The following is a 19,254-nucleotide window of genomic DNA, read 5'->3' on the forward strand; positions in this document are numbered from 1 at the left end:
CATTAAAACAAATCAGTAAGATAAAAGAAAGGTGAAAAACAGCTATATAATGTATCTTTAAACAGTAAATTAACTGTAAAATACTGTGAAATTAATAAAAAACAACCAGTTCAAACTGTATTTTTCATTAACAGTACAAAGCTGTAAATTTCAGCAACAGTATAATAATGTTGATTTTACAGTAACATAAAGGCAACCCTGCTGCCAGTTCTTTACTGTGAAATTCTTAACAGTGTACTGCTACACGTAACTGCAAACTTGTTACAACCATAAGCATCCAAAAACTGCCGTGTATCCACAATGCAATGCCTTTTTAGTCCCGTTTCTTTCTCAGGGAGCTATTCTTCACACACACTCCCATTGTGCTTGTTCTAAGCCAGACATGTCGTCCTTATCAGTCTGACTAAGTACTCTTTCTCATGGCCTGTCTCACCAAAATGATCTCAAAGTGAATCTTGCAGTTTTATTAGGTTTAGAAATTCAATTTAACTCCTTTTTTATGTCTACTTTGAATTAATTAGTTCCTTTCTGTTGGGGCATAGCACTGGTCTGGAAGGTAACCGGATTCACACAGACACCCAGGTATGATAACACGCAGAGGTTGCTTGTTAATTTACAGCTGCGAATACTTTCCACTGGACCATCATTTCAAGGCCTTGGCTAAGCAAACGTCGCAGCTGACAGTGACACAACACATTTGACTGGACAGACGCCAAAATATTTAGCTTAGTTTATCTCAAGGACAGGCAGATAAACGACTCCACGGGTGAACAAATGTAATGACTTCTTACTGGGTTATTTCATACTCTTGAACTTGAAATGTTTCTAACACTATATGTGTTAAAAGAAAAGTCTTTGCCTGTGGGTTAGATGTGGGTGCTGAAAGTTGGCAGAGGAACTCCCAGCACTAATTCACAGTATTTGCACTACCAACTGTCAACCTGTCCAGCTGAGTCTCGAGCAGTGACGCGTTCAAAGCCGACGGACTGAAACCGCGGTGACGTGGGTTCAGGCAGCCATGTCCACAAGGAACAGATCAGATCACCATGGTTACTCGGTGTAATAAGGTCAGTGTGTGACGCTGGATGCTACCATCTTAGCAAACTACTGGAAGGTTTCCAACAGCAATCAGTTGCTGCAAATCTAGGTTTTTCTGTGGCTTCAGATTGCCGTCCAGAAGAGCACACTGATTCCTTAATTGCCTATTTTCATCTGACTAGTACATTCCTAATGAATCTTTAAGTCACACAGTGAGCAATCCAACATTTTACTGAAGCATGTCATTGCACATTTACAGAGTCCTTTATTAGAAACCGTTTCCCTGCAGACACATTTTCTAATGACCAAAAAAAAACTATGGTGGCTAAAAATAGTCCCATTCAGCAGTCCAGCTGCAGAAGATAAGAGAGAGCAAATCTCAACAACTACAACAGAACAAAATTATCTTGAAGAAGGAAAATTAACTTTTCACACTGCATAAAAACTAACAATCCCAACAGCCGGTATAACAAAACAACTCTTTATTTTCTTACTAAGATAGTACAAAGACACATTGATTGGTTGAAATATCTGCTGAGAACTCAAACCTACACATATAACTGGAGCTGCATTGATTTCAGCGTGTCAATAAAGAGTTAAGAACGGGCATATCTCAGATGTAATAAAACTCACACGACTGGATCTTCCTTGGCAAATGACACTTTGTCTATCCTACATCGTGAAATTTAATCTTTGAAAAACTTGTGAAAGCAATTATTAACAGAATAAGTTAAACCCTTTTTAGGGTTTTAAATTTCCTGCAACAATGGTTTGGATGTCCTTAGAGGATCCATAAACAAACATGTTCTCAGTTAGACTTGTGACTATCAATGACATGACAGGTGCATCCATTTTCCCAGTGGTTCACAAGGACAAGTCTAATAGGACTTAAAGGTTGTTGAGTGTTCTCCTCTTAAATCTGAGATATTTTCATTTATCTCTTCATAGAGCACAATTGTGATCTGGTCTTAATCACCCAACATCTCTTTAAATTACTTTCTAAGGCCACAAAATCCAGATGTACTTGAAGGCCCTTGATATATAAGATTTTGAGAAATTTCTCCCACAACCACACTGTCATGCCAGAACCATAATTGAGAAAAAAAAACCTCTCTTGATACCCGACAGCCTCGGCATAAGCTTAGCTGAAGTTAGAAGTTAAAGAGCGTTGTACTCGACACACTTTGATGGAACAGTCGTGAAGTGTTTCTGGCAGATCGTCATTAGCCTCTTCAGTCCCTGTAGAACAAAAAATTAAAAACAGAAGGCAATTAAGTTGGTGATTAAATGTATAAACATGGGTCAACTGCAGTATAGCCCACCTGATATTTAGCTTTTTCGTAATGATTACAGTCTTCCGGGAGGGATACTGATATAATGTGATGACTTCTAGTCACTACTGTATTTGACCAGCCGATAACCTCAACCCAAACCTGCATATTTCTGATTTTAGTATTACAACACTTCGATGAAAAAACACAGAAATGTTAGGTCTAAAAAATAGTGCACTTCTACCCAAGTAATCAAAATAACTCTAATTTGCTGTTTAAAATAATCCTGAATCTGGCATCCAACCAGACATGGATTTAATCTAGCCTAGAGGATGCAACAAAGATGAAAAAGATAAATTCCTACACTGTCAGGGTAATGATCTAGCAATCATTATTAGCTTACATCTGATCTTGGGGGTCACTGCCCTAAAAAATAAATCCCAACTTAATAGAGATTTAAACACTATCTGTAGGGGGTAATCTCATGGTCTCACCTGGATGTATTTTCTCTGCGTCTCGTCGTTGAGAACGTGGGCCACATGCTTGGAGAAGATCTTTTCTCGCCCAGTACGAGCGTGGATACCCACCATGGTCACACCGATAGGCCAGGGAGCATTACCAATGGCCATCTGCAGGTAGGCATCATTTGCCTGGACAAAAAGTTGAATAAAGTTGATCAATTTGTTGTAGAATAAAATTGTCTAACATGGTCAGAAACACATTTATACAGATAATAACTAGGGCTGTCAAAGTTTATGGGATAACGCATTAACGCAAATCCGTTTTAACGCCACTGATTTCTTTAATACATTAACACACCTTTCGATTTTTAGGTTGTAGCAAATGAGTTTTAAAGCTTGAGAAGAGATACTGGTATTAGGATTATATGAAACTAGAAAACTTAAGAAATCCATTGGTACCAACCAACAATGTCATACTAGCTTGGCGGGAAGGAGGATAAATAACTACCATGGCCATTTGGCCATGAGTCTCACCTTTACAGACATATCCACTTTATGATAATCACATGCAGTCGGGACAAGTCATAGTCAAGTCAGCACACTGACACACCTTCTAATAATAAATATATACATACATTTACATAAAGCAAGCATATTTGTTCACTCCCATGTTGATAAGAGTATTAAATACTTGACAAATCTCCCTTTAAGGTACATTTTGATGAGATAAAAAATGTGTGATTAATGTGTGATTAACTATGGACAATCATGCGATTAATAATTTCAATGAGGGATCAGGGAAAAGCACAAATGTCATATTAAATCACTCTATTTCCTCATTCACAACATCTCTTACTAAAAGGCAGGAAAAGGGTATCCAATATAGGCTCTATATACCTACACAAATATACTATGAACTGTGCTTATCTTTGACAGCCCTAATAATAACATACCTTGACGTATTCTCTTTCCAGCATGAATTTAATGATGTCCGTGATTGACTCTTTGATGTCAGCTGGTAAATTCTAAAAGAGATAATAGAGAAATTAAAACTGTAAGAAATGAAAAAGAAAATCCACACCATATAAACAACATCCATGCAGCTTGTTTTACTGTCTCCACAAATGTTACCTTCTTCCTGAGCTTCCTGAAGAGAGGTTTGAGGTACGACTCAGTCTGTGAGTGAGTTGCGCTGGCCAGCTTGCCCTGAACACTTCTCTTCACGTGGTCCTCTCGTTTGTTCAGATCTTTGGCCCAAACACCAAGAAGAAACTAGAATACAACAGGAAATGTGGATATTAACAAAATATTGAGAGAAAGGAGGAATGCACATCAGTGTTGGAGATATGCAGACCGCTGTGAAAATACAGGTATGAAGGATAGTCACGATGCAAAAAACACATTTTATAATTTATCAATGTTTCCAGATGACAGTCTTCTTCAGGGTATTGACAAAACAGCTCCACAGACATTAAATAGAGGATAAGACACAGGTGTGCTCTCTCAGGGGGAGGAATGTCTTCAATTACATGTACATATTGTAGGAGGAGCAAGTAGCTACCTGATTCATATGTCATTTAAAAAAAACACATTGGTAAAGCAATGTGATCAAAAGCTTAGGTTGTACAGTGTATCAAAGAACATATCTATGTAACTATCGAAAAACAGCTAAACATAAGATAGGCCCAGTATATTTGATAAAGGGTTGCTGCACAATGTATCAAAAAAGTCTCCTTATAAATATGAAAAAAGCTAAGTGTCTAGATTACAGCCTTATAAAGACACATAATATTAAGAGAGACTATTTTAAGGGAAAACTAAAACACCCCTGGCGCCGACGGGGTTCCTAAGGAAGAGACCTCAAGGGATCAACATAATATCTTCAGTAGATGTAGAATGAACATATTAGAAAAAAACAACTTAGTATGGGAAACATTTTTTACATAGAGAAAACAATTCCATTATAGAAAGATAGCAGGAAGACATCTAGTTATCTATGTACTTATACATTTCAATAAACTCTATGCAAAGTCAGATAAAGGGTTTTAAATCAAAATCAACATTTAGGCCATTCTAGGCCAAGTCTCTCTTTTCAACAAAGAGCTGTTTTGTCCCTCAATACCCTGAAGAAGCCTGTCATGTTGAAACATTGGTAAATAATTGCATCGTGGCTACGTGTGTGCAACTTTTTTCCTTGACAAAAATATTACCAATGATTGAAATGGTGAGAGACACTAGATAGATTACGATTACTTGGACGTTTTTAATGGTCGCTTTAAAAACACACTGCACAAAACATCCCATCATCAAAATAACACGTAACATCTCATCTATTTAACGACAACGCACAGTAAATAAATGAAGAACAACAACATGAATAGCAGCCAAAGTAGTGTAAAACATTTTTTTCAGCCAACAGCTCCCTCTAGATCAAAAGGTAGAGCAGGATTTTCTTGCCTTACCCTCAAAAACTTGTCGATAAGATCCTGGTCTCCATTGTCATCTCCTTTGCCCAGAGTTTTACCGAGAACCTGAAGGAGAGTCTCAGTATTAGACATAAACTTAATCATAACCTTAACTTTAAAATCTGTGTACCTGATGAAAAATAACTTGATCTAACAGTAAAACTCAACCCTGTTAACTTTGCAATGTACCTCCAATTCTTCTATCGTGGTGTGTTCTTCATGCACTTTCAGGTCGTGTTGTGTGTCCACCTCTCCTGGCTCTGTTCCCCCGACAATCTCATTCAGGTACTGCAAGTCAATCTTGTCCATGGCTGCTTTAAGGTCATTCCTCAAGCCCTAGATGCAGAGACAGTGTTAAACAGAGTCAATGAGTATATTGTGCTTAAAAATTACGACAATACCGACACCATTAAAAGAATCACTTATTCACTCAAGAGCAACATCACTCATGTTCACTGCTTCACAGAACTTGTCTGGAGCTTTGTTGAAAGCAACACAATCAAATCTGCTTCTGGTGACGGCTCATAGAAAAGTGACGGTTAAGGTACATCGAAATAGTAGTGACATGCAATTCTTCCAATGTAGAGGTTACTGTGTGATTGTTTTTCCTAGATAGGATGGACTTGAATCAGCATATATTTACTGGATGATGTGTCCCACTCCAAGACACACTCAGTCCTACCTTGTTCACTTCTGGGGTCAGAATCTCAATCTTCCTGAGTCTCTGGAAAGCATCATAATCCGACTCTGCGTACAGTCGGACTGGTTCCCCTCGTTCTCTGAGTCGTCGAATTACCTAAACAAAACACAGCGATGCGAAAGACGCATTAACTTTTAATATGGAAAAAAAAAATACTTTGAGGGAAGCGTTAATATTTTAAACTGACTCACCTCCTGTCGTGACAGTGTCATCGGCAGCTTCTCTTCTGTTAGTTCCAGTTCTAACACTGGATTAGCTGACGTGGATGGCTCATCTTCTTCTTTCTTGGCAATCTTTCGGACAACATGGAGGGAACATAATTATACTTATTGACGGGATTATTAAAGGTCCAGAATTTGATAATATCGAAAGATTGCTCTTTCAGGGTCGATGCAAGTGAAACAAATACAACTGGGATATGTGAAAAGCATCAGCAATGTCTTCATGAGATGAGACCTCAGGAATGAAGAGGGATGTGTGTCACTATGATGCATTGGACTGCACACGTTCACATCCCTGTCATACCTACAGCTCTTCTATAAAGACAAGTCACACAATAACTTACCAATAGAAGCAAGCATTTATCTCATTTCATTTTGTGTTATTTGAATGCTGCCTGCACCACCTAAAAGCCTAATCACAGGAAAAACATTTTTTTTTTGCAAAAAAGAAACTCAAAATATGCTTCTAGATCATGCTTTCATAGGCACATGCATCTCAGCACTCTTAGATTGTGGTATAAGTAGCACAATCTAAAAGAACAAACAGAAACTGATTACAAAAAGCCTTCCAAACAAACAATGGCTCAATAAACACAGTATACTGCATGTCTGCAAAGAGAATAGCTTAATACGTTTGACATTTTAAGCCTTGCACAAAGTAGAACAGAAATGCAGTTTTCCATAAAGCATCTGTTACAAGGCAATGCAAACTAGAGACACAAAACCAGGGGAAACTTATAATTGGTCTAAATATTGAAGCTGCTGTTACAGATTATGTGCAAAATAATATAAGAAGTGCAGCAGAATTATCTTTTATTTCAGTTCAGTATCCCATGCTGAAATCAACACCATGTCTGTGTCCCATTTTGGCTTTGTGGATTCCTTTCCTTGTTCCCTTGCTTTCTGACAAGTGACTGTTACTGAGTTTGTAACACATATCTGGTGCAGCATGTAGTCTAGTTGTCACAGTGGTTGCTGCATATAAAAATGAATTGTTAAAAGCATAAATATTGACAATGGTGGCGTATTGGAATCACAAGGCGGTTCAGCAAATTCATATAATGCAGGTGAATTTGAATAAATTCATAATTTCAAATGCTTTTCTGTAATTGGCTAGACTATGAAAGAAAAGAAAAATACATGACTTTTCAAAATTAAAAATGAATAGACTAAATGTATCATGCTGAATAAACAGAGGAGAGATGGTTACATTTTCCATTTATCTCACCAAAATACCCAGCCCTCATGGGGTTATTTCTAGAAACCTGCACTGGAAAGTAAAGATACCTCCACCATGTTATTTCTGCTTTTATCCCCACTGGCTTTAGATATTGAACTTTCAGAAAGGGTGACAAGGAAGTGGAAGCCTTTGGGACACAGCGTGTTTAATTCTTTTATCATGCATCCTGTCAGCTACTTCACTGTGCAATCCCATACCTGGCTCTCAGGAGTCTCTCTCTGAACCTACAGATGCAGGCAGCAGAGGCAGGTTGAAGGAAAAACAGCAAACACAAACACTAATGCACACCTGAGCATCAAAGCCTGACCTTATTTTGTTTCCTTGCAAAAAAGTTTAACTTCAGTATTAAGAGTGTCATACTTAACATGAGATAAAACTGAACTGAAGAAAGGCAATTATTTATATCTGTTTGTGTGAGAGAGTAAGAGAAAGAGAGTGATCTTGACATCAACCTTATATCCACATCTTCTGAAGTAGTCTTCTTGTTCCTTGCGTGCAAGATCGGACCTTTTGAAGAATTTTTTGGAGTCCTGGAAGCAGAAAGATAATTGAATGGTTTTACATTTCTAATCAAACTCAATGAAAACACAATGAAAAGATCACACTGGTGGTGAAGCCTAGAGTGGCATAACATAACACTCTCACAACAAAGATGACATAATGCTAACCTTTTCCTTCTCTTTTACTATGATTGTAGTGTGTTTATCTTTTATATAAAACAGCTAGTAATTTCCACAACACAACTATTCTTTTCTTTCCTCTGAGTTGGACTGAATGTGACCGCATACTGTACTGTATGTGAGAAAATATCTTGTTGTTTAATATAATAAATCTAATTGTTTTCAAGCAATTTTGAAGTTTACAGTTTACTGAATGTGGGTTTGAGTTAGAGGTGGTGCGGCTGCAGAGGTAGAGCAGGTCGTCCACATCAAATGATCGACATTTCGATCCTCTGCTACTTCAGTCCACAAGTCCAAGTGTCCTTGGTCAAGATACTGAACCCCAAATTGCTCCCAAAGGCTGTGACATCAATGTGTAAATGATTATTTAGATCAGATGGGCAGGTTGGCACCTTGCATGGCAGCCTCTGCCATCAGTCAGTGTATGAATGAGTGTGTGAATGGGTGAATGTTGGCATATAGTGTAAAGCGCTTTGAGTGGTTGCTATATAAATGCAAGTCCATTTACCATTTCAAATTTAAGGAAGAACATGAGTAAAAGAGAGACATGGTATATTGAAAACAGGAATTAGTCTAATGTTTCCAACATTTTATCTGTATAAAAGAAGAATGAAATGTGCTGTCACATTAGGGTCTGTGTCCTCTGTCCAAAGCTGTGTTCAACTTGTTTGATAACAGGATGAACAAATATACAATACTGCATTGTCCCCTAGATAGGTAGGTAGGTAGGTAGGTAGGTAGGTAGGTAGGTAAATAGATAGATAGATAGATAGATAGATAGATAGAAAGGTAGGTAGGTAGGTAGGTAGATAGATAGGTAGGTAGATAGGTAGATACATAGATAGATACACAGACAGATAGATAGATAGATAGATAGGAAGATAGGAAGGTAGGAAGGTAGGTAGATAGGTAGATAGGTAGATAGGTAGATAGGTAGATAGGTAGATACACAGATAGATACACAGATAGATAGATAGATAGATAGATAGATAGGTAGATAGGTAGACAGGTAGACAGATAGACAGATAGACAGATAGATAGATAGATAAGAAGATAGGAAGATAGGTAGGTAGATACACAGATAGATAGACAGACAGACAGACAGACAGACAGATAGACAGATACACAGATAGATAGATAGGTAGATACACAGATAGATAGATAGATAGACAGACAGACAGATAGACAGATACACAGATACACAGATAGACAGATACACAGATAGATAGATAGATAGATAGATAGATAGACAGATAGACAGATAGATAGATAGACAGACAGATAGACAGATAGGTAGATAGGTAGATAGGTAGATAGGTAGATAGGTAGATAGGTAGATAGGTAGGAAGATAGGTAGATAGATACACAGATAGATACACAGATAGATACACAGATAGATAGACAGACAGACAGACAGACAGATAGGTAGATAGATAGACAGATAGACAGATAGATAGATAGACAGACAGATAGACAGATAGGTAGATAGGTAGATAGGTAGATAGGTAGATAGGTAGGAAGATAGGTAGATAGATACACAGATAGATACACAGATAGATACACAGATAGATAGACAGACAGACAGACAGACAGATAGGTAGATAGATAGACAGATAGACAGATAGACAGATAGATAGATAGATAGATAGATAGATAGATAGATAGATAGGGGGACTGTTAACATTGCAAGGGGGGAATTGTTTGCCTAAAATAACAAGGCTGTCAACACTCCTGCTGTTCTGACAGACATTACACTGATGATGATTAACTGAATGAATGTTCTTCTATGTGTGGCAGTCATAGAAATAACATATTAATGTATTAAACTATAATCTATTTCTATGGTGGCAGTGTTAACCAGCGGAGAGCAAACACAGCTGAAGTTATAATGATGAGTTTAAACAGGATGGCTAGCTAACGTTAAAGCTAACTACGTTATCAGCCAGCTGGTTTAATTACCTTCACCTAAATGTTTTATTAGTCGTACTATGTTTGACATTAACGTTTGCTATATCTTAGTATGTATCGATACATGTAAATCAAACAAACAAAGATGATTCTGGAAAAGGCAGCACTAACTGAAACGAGTTAGCTAGCTATGCTAAGCTAACTAAGCTAACAAACAGTGAACTTCTCCTCCTCACGTCAACAAGCTCTTTGTCTTCGATGAGTTTTCTTTTCCTCGCGATCTCAGCTTTCAGTATGTCCATTTCTGTGGTCGTTGTTCGTTTATTTCGGTTTATTTCGACAGATATCAACACATGTAGTTAAGACTTTAGCAACAACAAGCTAAAACGCTTAAACCACCGGAAGTTCACTTTAAAAAGCCCAACACGGAATTTCAGTATAAGAGTCTCCATTGAATCACTTTGTTTTGTTTGAGTTCGTTTCAAAATAAAATAATAATAAAATGTAACTTGGTTTCACTGACCATTTACTCTCTCTCCACTTTCAAATCTGGTTTCAAAACACATCTCTTTAAACTGGCATATTCACTTTAATCATTATCAATCTGGTCCCACGAATCCTCTGTACATAGTGATTTAATAATGATTTCATACACTGTAAATTTGTTTTGTTAATTTTATTATTTATTGTTACATTGTTATCCATTTTTACTCTGCCCTGTAAGGTGACCTTGAGTGTTTTGAAACGCGCCCATAAATAAAATTTATTATTATTATAAATATAATAATAATAATAATAATAATAATAATAATAATAATAATAATAATAATTATTATTATTATTATTATTATTATTTAAGTCAGTGTCTTAAGCATTTAGTCTTCTTAGAGAGTTTAGTACAGCTACCAATATCAAGCTTATCATTTCAAAACCAAGAACTCTCCTTTGAGCATAATAAAACAACAAAAATACTGCTTTAGACTAGATGTGTTTTGCTAAAGCACTGTTTGAATACCTATATACTCAGAACATTTAAAGTTTATCTGATCTGACATTGTCATTTTGCTACATTTTGGTGCATAAATATATCTGTATGTATATATATATATATATATATATATATATATATATATATATATCTGCAGGACAGATAATAATGCACACAGTGCACTTTCATAGACTGCTACTGGAGTTACCCTGCACTATACTCATTTTTAACAGTCTCTTCTGCACTATATTCACTTTTTTAATAGTCCTATATCACAGCCATACCCTGCACTATATTCAGTTTTAACAGTTTTCTTCATCTCCTTGTATTTTTATATCTGGTATTTTTTTTTTGTACTTTGCACTACTAACTTTTTTACTGCCTTTTTACTAACATGTTTTGCAATATGGAACTGTGTTGCTGGAAACTTGAATTTCCCTCGGGATCAATAAAGTTACTATCTATCTATCTATCTATCTATCTATCTATTCTACAATATAAAGGACTAAATCAAATTGCAAACTGACTGCTGGTGCTTCACTTTATTTCAATGCAATAAGAGGCTATTTCCAAGCTGGTACAAAATTGTACCAAATAGAGTGTGTTTGAGTCACTTCTAGCAAAGAACGGGGATTGAAAATGATTAGATCTTTTTTTAAAATCATTTTAGGTTGAGAAGGGAGAAATGATGAAATTATGGAAAAAAAGTAGCACCAACTTCACTGCACTGCACTTGTCATAAGTGACTCAACACTACCTCCTATTTTCTGCCAGTGACTCAGAAATTATACTGTTGCCTGAAGTGAGGTCAAGACTGGAGTGAGGGGAAATTCATCCATTGATGCACAACATAAGCTTTTATATAGACATCCACTAAAGAAAGAGCATTTATACAATCTGACTCCTGTAAATCTAGACTCAAGACCAAACTGTTCTCAGACGCTTTTCCTAATTGATCAAATGCTGCACTTTACTGTCTTTTGATTGTTTTTATTATCCTTTTAATTTTTTTCTTTTAACTTATACTTTTATATTCTTTTATTCGTTTTTATCTTATGCACTTTGTGCTCTTTTATTTTGCTTTTATATATGTAAAACACTTTTAATTGCCTTTGTTTATGAAATGTGCTATATAAATAAACTTGCCTTGCCTTGCCTGTCTGCCATAATATATCTATTATAATTAACTGAACAAGAGTTTCAGTCATCTGCTACTCAGTCCAACATCAGAGGTGGTCATATGATTATTTTCATTATAAGGAGTCACCCTAACAACAATAAATGCACAATTAACTATTATTTTTTTTTTATTAATTTGAGAATCCATAAATAAAAAAAGTTTATGTTTGCAGTCTGGTCTCTTTGTTCAAATGCCAGTCTATTGTTTGGACACCAAATGTGTGACTCGACCTTATGAGATGAGAACATACCATCAGGTGGCGCAAAGGGATATGTGACGATTTTTTTAATATTAAAGTCATTAATTTATTTACATGGAGGAGAGAGGGAAGAACCAGCATCCTTGTTGAGCAACGGGAGTATAGATAGACACAATAGCAGTTTATTATCAGGGTCCTTATAATGAAGCTTATAATAACACGGTGACAGGAATCTGCAGCCTGAGGAGACATTTAACTGATTAATAAGGCAGCAGGAGGACAGTGGATCATATTGTCACTGATTTTCGTCTCTCTGAATCTGAAGATCGATTTTGCGACTGCACACGACTTACTGAAGATGGAGTTTAGTGAAAGGAAAAGGAGAAGGAAGTCTCAGAGCTTTAAACTGGTCACGGATGAAGATGAAGGTAGGCTGCTGGATGAATGAGAGAGAGACCTTGCAAGACGCGCGTCTCTGTGTGTGTCTGGGTGTTTGTCTGGCTGCTGTGAGCCAGCAGAGACGACTCTGTAAACAAAAGCGACGGCCACAACGACACAATGCCCACATAGTCTGTCTGTGTGTGCCTCGGTTATTATATATAACCAACAAGCTAATGATTATAAAGTCTTACATGTAAAAAACCTTCCTCAGTCTCAACATAGATTCAAGAATAAATAAATTAGTCCAAAATATGAAAACATGTTGCGCATTATGAACATATAACATGCAGCTGAGATCTCACTTTCTGCTGAAGCTATATGCAGTAAGCTTTAAGCCACCTCTACACTTCTTCTTCATACCACCTACAGGTGGTGGTTTCTGCATGGGATGGGAGGAGGAGGAGTGGGGGGTGGTTCTGCTTTGGTTGACATCACAGTCTCTATCAGCCTGCACAACATTCATCATTGCAATTGTAAAAAAAAAAAAAAAAAAAAGGCCACAACATCCTTCTGCAACTATCATGGTGTTATTGTAAAATTAAAGCAGCAGTGGGTAGAAATGGAGTCAATATGATTTAAAAAAAGTTATTTTTATAAAACGGTTGCTATATCCTGACAGTAGAGCATGAGACAGGTAATCTAAAAAAAAAATCATGTGTCTCTGTGTCCTCCGGTGCTCCTAATGGCATCTACAAGATTTCACAGACTGGAGGAAAACAACCAATCAGAGATGAGCTGGAGCCTGCCGTCTTTGAGCAGCTGTCAATCACTTGCAAACTCCGATCAAACGGTCAAACTAGGCAGCGCTGATCAAATATGAAACAATATTCTGTTACTGTAATGCCTATTTTTCACCTCAAATGTTTTCAGAATCATCTTGTAGTGAACTGTTTAGCTGTAAAATTAGAAAGTTTGTGACCCGGCAGCCATGTTGAGATCAGTTGAGGAAATACCAAGCACCGCCCACCTGCCGCAGTACAGCCAATAGGAACGCTCTCTCTGAAATTACCTGTGATTGGCCAAAGTCTCCCGTCACAGGCTTTTTAAGATTTTTTAAAGCCTGAAAACAGAGCCATGAGGGGGTGCAGAAGTCTAGTTTTCTCTCAGATCACTTGAATTACAATATGCTGAAAGGTTATCTTTGCCCAATGATGCCAAAAACTTTCTGCCTCCTGAAGCTTTACATTTTAATTTCATCACAGCTATGCTGTAACTATTTCATAACCTTAACATAACCAAAACATAAACCTTGCTGTTTTTCTTGCAGATTCCGCCGCTTCATATATGATGAATTCCAACTGCAAAGATGTCAATGGAGAGCCTAAAGATGCTGCTTTGCCTGATGGTATGTGCCATTGTAAAGGATTAATTTCTATGACGTATCATGGCAGATCTCACTTATTATACCGACACCCTTCTTTCTCAACGTAGTTTGGCTGAGGGACGAGGGCGTGGAGATCAAGAGGCAAATCACAGGAATGATGAGGCTTCTGAGTGATAAGACCGGCAGGGTGTATCAGCGCGTGGTAACTGAGCAGGACAGCTTAACAAAGGAGCCCCAGGATAGGCATCTGACCTGGGTACATCAGCCTGCACTGTCATCTCTGGTGTCAGAGGATCACCAGAGCAACAGCTGGAACTCTGCAGGGGACCCGGGACCTTCACCTTCATCCATATCCACCCCCATCCCCAACGGTCCAGGCTGTGGTCAGTACAGCACCCGCTCCAAAGCCCTGAGGATGCTCAACAATACCAAGGATCTGATCAAAGTGAATGATGCTAACGGTAGGGTGCCAAAGCAGGTTTGACGAGGAGAAACACAACTTTAATTTCTTCAAGAAAAATTATGCTGATAGAACAGAGAGGAGAAAGTGTCTTGTGCTGAACACCAGACAAGCTTTTTGTTGTAGAGGTACAAACATATATAGAGGTATTTGTGTGTAAGGCACACACTTAGACAGTCAAACACACATGCACACACATATACACTCTTTGTTGTCAGTGACTTACCAACACAACACTGTCTCTCCAGCAGATGTAGTCCCTCCTGCTGCGCCAGAAGCCCCCTGCTGTATGTGTAACTGTAAGGGCACCTTGCAGGCTATTTTGCAGGAGCTGCGTGCTATGAGGAGGCTGATGCAGACTCAAAAAGGTCAGTGGATGAACACAAACACTCACACACTGTGAGAAAGTGAGAAAGACAAATTATAATGTGTTATCGTCTTTTTTCTAGCATCCTTGGAAAGACAAGAAGAGGCAGCGTCACCATGCCAACCTCGTCTCGGTCCAGGCCCCGCTCCTCGCTGTCGGCCCCGCAAGAGGAGGCCGATCTATAAGGTGGCACCACTGACTGTGTCTAGCGCTAGGAAAGCTGCTCTTGGCCCTCTGGAGGCGTCACCACCACTTCTAGCTGCACCTGCAGAATCTGGAAAGAGGGAGGAATGTGAGAAAGAGCGAGGCTCGTCTACACCCAACAGTCATCCCGTCTCCTCTGAGGTTTCTGTGCTGCCACATCAGAAAAATCCAGTAACTGTCAACAGCAGACACAACCCTCTCCTGAACCAGCTAAGGGAACCTCAGTTGTTAGAGGTAATCTGCATGTTAGTGTACATGAATGCGTTTTTTCTGTGCTTAATTGGTAGCTCTAATTTACAATTTAAGTGTACTGCACTCCCAAAGAAACAGTATTCGTGTATTATAACTTAAAAATCATAGAATTGTGGGGTGGAAATACACATGAATTCATCCAACTACATAAAGCTGCCTTCAATTTCTTCCAGATTTTCTTTTAATGGAGATACATTATAGATCTCTTTAGCATCTCTCTCTACCATGTTTGTCTCCATTTAAGAAATTTAAAATACATTAAGTTCATGTGCATATATTAAAAGCCGTTGCCAAGTGACATGCTTTGTTGCTAAGGAGGACCTTTGTGTCCCCTGACCTTTTCGGATCTCAAATCATAATTTTGGGAAGGTATGAGATACTAAGTTTTGCACGATCATCCTCATACTTTATTTTACAATGACACCCACATTAGGCCAGTACTCATGACAATGACTTCTGTAGATCAGGTTGTGTGTCCTCTCTTTTTCCATCTAAAAACTGAATTTATCTTGTGTTTTAATTTACCACTTTCCCATAATACTTCACAATTCACAGTATGTGTTATTGGATTCTTTTTCAGTCTGAGGTGCGTCTTGCAGAGGATCATGACGTGTATATCTCAAAGGCTCAGCTAGACTCCATTCTGGTCAACTATACACGCTCCGGCAGCCTGCTGTTCCGGAAACTGGTGCGCATCAATATGTTTTTTAAGAGACCTTTGATTGTGGTGAACTTTGCAGTCATGTGGCACCACTGGTTACTTACATTTGATTAAAAACAGCAGCAACAACAAACATCCAGTAATTTACTCCACTAATAAGCTAAGATCACAAAAGGCTCAACAATGTTTTAACATGGAGCTACTGTGTGTTCAGGTGTGTGCCTTCTTTGACGACACTATTCTGGCTAACTCCTTGCCAAATGGTAAAAGGAAGAGAGGGCTCAATGACAACCGTAAGGGCTTGGACCAGAACATTGTGGGCGCCATTAAAGGTAAGATACAAAAAGACTCAATCAGTCTCTTTGTACCAGAGTACAACAGTATAATGACACATTAATGAAATGATAAATGAAACATTAATGTAGTTGTGTGAACTGTGTCCAGTGTTTACAGAGAAATACTGCACTGAACACAGAATAGAGAAGTTGCCCGGGCCACGAGACTGGGTTCAGATCCTTCAAGATCAGATCAAACTTGCCAGAAGGAGGCTGAAAAGAGGTAAATTCTCCCCTATTATCTTTCTTTTATTGAAGTAGTCAGGGGTTTCAAACATTTTGGGGCTATAGGGAGTCCTCACAGGGGAGAAACTTTTCCAAAGACCCCCTAATAAACAGATTAAGCATATGCTTACTACCATTTGTACACTTAGATACCAGTGGAACTATTCATATTCTAAAACTTTTTAACCTAAATATTTCAGACCTGTTTGATAGTGACAAACAAAAACACATTTTGGTTTGAATCATGTTAAGATAAGATGAGATAATCCTTTATTAGTCTCACAACAGGGAAATTTGCAATGTTATAGTACGTTAATTCCACTCATATACCTTAAACAGAGGGTGATTTTATTCAAATTGCATTTAGACTCAACTTGACAGCATTTATAGATTATTTTGTTGGCCTTATATGGCATCATTATATATTGGCCCAAAGCTAACGTGGGTGAGAGTGATGGATACACAAATGGTCCCCATCTGTAGATATGCACTTTTCAATGATACAGCACAATTTTATAATTTATAGCAAATTATTTCGCAGACTCCCTGACAGAGTCCCACAGACCCCCGGGGGTCCCTGGACCTCATTTTGAGAGTCGGTATATACTTATATTTTGTCTAGCATCCTATTTTAACCACCTAATCCGATTTTATTATGCAAAGGGTGTATGAGCATGGTCAAAAGAAGTTAACTTATTATTATTAAAGGTCCCATATTGTAAAAGTGACATTTTCATGGCTTTTATATTATAAAGCAGGTTTAAGTTCTATATAAATACTGTGAAAGTATTGAAACGCTCAATATACGGAGGAATGCACACAGCCCGTATTCAGAAACTGTGCTTTTGAAACAAGCCGTCAGGATTTCTGTCCATTTGTGATGTCACAAATATACAATATTTAGACCATTTCAAAGTTTTAAATGTAAACATTCTAAATGGGTCCCTGTTTATTTCCTGTTGCAGTGTATGTGAATAACATCATCTGAGAGGAAGTAAACATGGACCCAAACTGTTGCCTAGCAACGCAATTCTGTTGCAATTCTGTTGCAATTCTGTTGAAATTAGCTAAAACGGAGCGTTTCAGACAGATGGTGAATACAGGTATATTCAGGCAGACAGTATGCAGAAAATAAAGTTTTTTTGAACATTACAGCATGTAAACATGTTCTAGTAGAAACACAAAATACAAGTATGAACCTGAAAATGAGCATGATATGGGACCTTTAAGGCAATAATTAAGTTTACTAGTAAAAGTCAATTACAAAGTTCTTTGAACGTGTCAGGTGAACTCGTTCTTCCTTTGACTCCTCAGATGCTGCAGAAGTAGAAGAAGTCTTAAATGGACCTTCCACAAGTATGAACCTCATATAAACTGCACCTATACTCATTTATTCATTGTAACTGTCCACTGTACTCAATCTCTCAAACATCTTTCCATCAGCCCCCCTCTGAGCCCACCGTGTCTTTACCTCTCACCACTTCACCGTCACAACACACACACACACACTGGCGTTGCTGGCTCGCTCATTGGCTCATATGTCTTTGTCCCCCTGTTGCTGTGACATTTGACATTCTCTCACAGCTTCCCAAAATGTCAGCTAATTATGTTCACACTATGCACCTTATCCCCTCTTTCACCTCTCTATTCCCCTCGCTGCCTCTTTCTGCTGTCAGGTTTTTTTTTTTTCAAGGATGGCCCATATAAAATCCACCAAATGTGTGAACGCAGTTTTCTTTACATGCACACAAATGCGCTGAGGCTTTTATGGTGGTGATATTTTATATCTTAACATTATTTTCTTCTTTCCTTTTATAGGCTGCGACTATAACAAGCCTACAAGTGTGGAGGGGACGGTGGTGAACATGACTGGTTGATTCAAGGGCTGCCACGATGACCTTACAGCAGATCTGTTGATTGCCTTCATTACTTCTCTAACTTGATGCATTTGATGCCACCAGCTGTAATCTGCTCTGTGTTAGGGATGTAAAGGGAAAAAACAATAGGACCAAATGAAAAAGAAGCCTGCTTATATCCTCATACACACATGCATACACACGCTCCACCTTTTGTGGTCCTTAGGACTTTTCATTGGACAGATGCTGAGATCTGGGATTTTATGCCAATAGACACTGAACTATACAGTGGTTAAAAACCTCAGATCATTTTCATGTTTAAAAGTGACTTACTGTTTACATTATAGCCTACAGCTTTAACTTGCCTAGTACTCATATGTCATTACTAGGAGTTGAAAACAAGACCAAGTATTGTAACAGTATATTTTGCACAAATTACTTTTTACAGGAAGTTTTTCCATTGTGGATTGTGCCTTTTAAGTGACCAGTACTTCAATGAGTGTAATGTGCAGTGCAGCGTAATTACATACTACATTCAGAAGTAAATATCTAATGTATTTTTGGCCAATTTTGCAAATCAAAAATATGTTGATAGGCTATAACTTACTGAAAATATACAGTATTCTATGAATATTTTTTTCCTTACTATAATCTCTAGGCTATGCATATCTATTGTGCTATTGTTGTTAATATTGTGATGGAATTACAATTTTCTTTAATTTTCGCTCACTGTGCATATGAATAGTTGTTTCCACTATTAAATATGGTTTCCTGGCCA

General features: G+C 37.8%; 2 protein-coding genes across 3 annotated transcripts; one reads left to right on the forward strand and one right to left on the reverse strand.

Annotated features, from left to right (window-relative positions):
• Positions 1-1,253: 1,253 nt before the first annotated feature.
• Positions 1,254-10,409, reverse strand: prpf18 (PRP18 pre-mRNA processing factor 18 homolog (yeast)). 2 transcript variants are annotated; one of them, XM_037767616.1, is made up of 11 exons: positions 10,221-10,409; positions 7,849-7,926; positions 7,594-7,620; positions 6,127-6,228; positions 5,918-6,031; positions 5,425-5,571; positions 5,233-5,301; positions 3,902-4,042; positions 3,724-3,795; positions 2,804-2,959; positions 1,254-2,277 (listed from the first exon to the last, which is right to left on the reverse strand). In XM_037767616.1, the coding sequence occupies exons 1-11, from the start codon at positions 10,284-10,286 to the stop codon at positions 2,197-2,199; spliced, it is 1,053 nt and encodes a 350-aa protein (XP_037623544.1). In that variant the 5' UTR covers positions 10,287-10,409; the 3' UTR covers positions 1,254-2,196. The 2 variants fall into 2 exon arrangements, with proteins under 2 accessions (XP_037623544.1, XP_037623545.1); XM_037767617.1 differs by lacking the exon at positions 7,594-7,620 and having other exon boundaries at positions 2,140-2,277.
• Positions 10,410-12,484: 2,075 nt separating this feature from the next.
• Positions 12,485-19,254, forward strand: bend7 (BEN domain containing 7). The gene is made up of 10 exons (XM_037767059.1): positions 12,485-12,779; positions 14,060-14,137; positions 14,224-14,577; positions 14,828-14,944; positions 15,026-15,381; positions 15,980-16,087; positions 16,275-16,392; positions 16,505-16,618; positions 17,935-17,976; positions 18,439-19,254. Exons 1-10 carry the CDS (start codon positions 12,710-12,712, stop codon positions 18,495-18,497), a joined length of 1,416 nt encoding a protein of 471 aa, XP_037622987.1. The 5' UTR covers positions 12,485-12,709; the 3' UTR covers positions 18,498-19,254.

The sequence above is a fragment of the Sebastes umbrosus genome, chromosome 4 (assembly GCF_015220745.1).
Source record: "Sebastes umbrosus isolate fSebUmb1 chromosome 4, fSebUmb1.pri, whole genome shotgun sequence".
Taxonomy (NCBI): Eukaryota; Metazoa; Chordata; class Actinopteri; order Perciformes; family Sebastidae; genus Sebastes; species Sebastes umbrosus.

Excerpts from the sequence above, each read along its gene's own strand:
- bend7 (XM_037767059.1), top strand. The coding sequence starts at position 12,710 with ATGGAGTTTAGTGAAAGGAAAAGGAGAAGGAAGTCTCAGAGCTTTAAA. Across the intron at positions 14,138-14,223 it reads AGATGCTGCTTTGCCTGATG|TTTGGCTGAGGGACGAGGGC; the intron begins GTATGTGCCATT and ends TTCTCAACGTAG. Across the intron at positions 14,945-15,025 it reads GCTGATGCAGACTCAAAAAG|CATCCTTGGAAAGACAAGAA; the intron begins GTCAGTGGATGA and ends TCTTTTTTCTAG.
- prpf18 (XM_037767616.1), bottom strand. The coding sequence starts at position 10,286 with ATGGACATACTGAAAGCTGAGATCGCGAGGAAAAGAAAACTCATCGAA. Across the intron at positions 6,229-7,593 it reads GAGAGACTCCTGAGAGCCAG|ATTGCCAAGAAAGAAGAAGA; the intron begins GTATGGGATTGC and ends GTTGTCCGAAAG. Across the intron at positions 3,796-3,901 it reads TCAGGAAGCTCAGGAAGAAG|AATTTACCAGCTGACATCAA; the intron begins GTAACATTTGTG and ends TATCTCTTTTAG.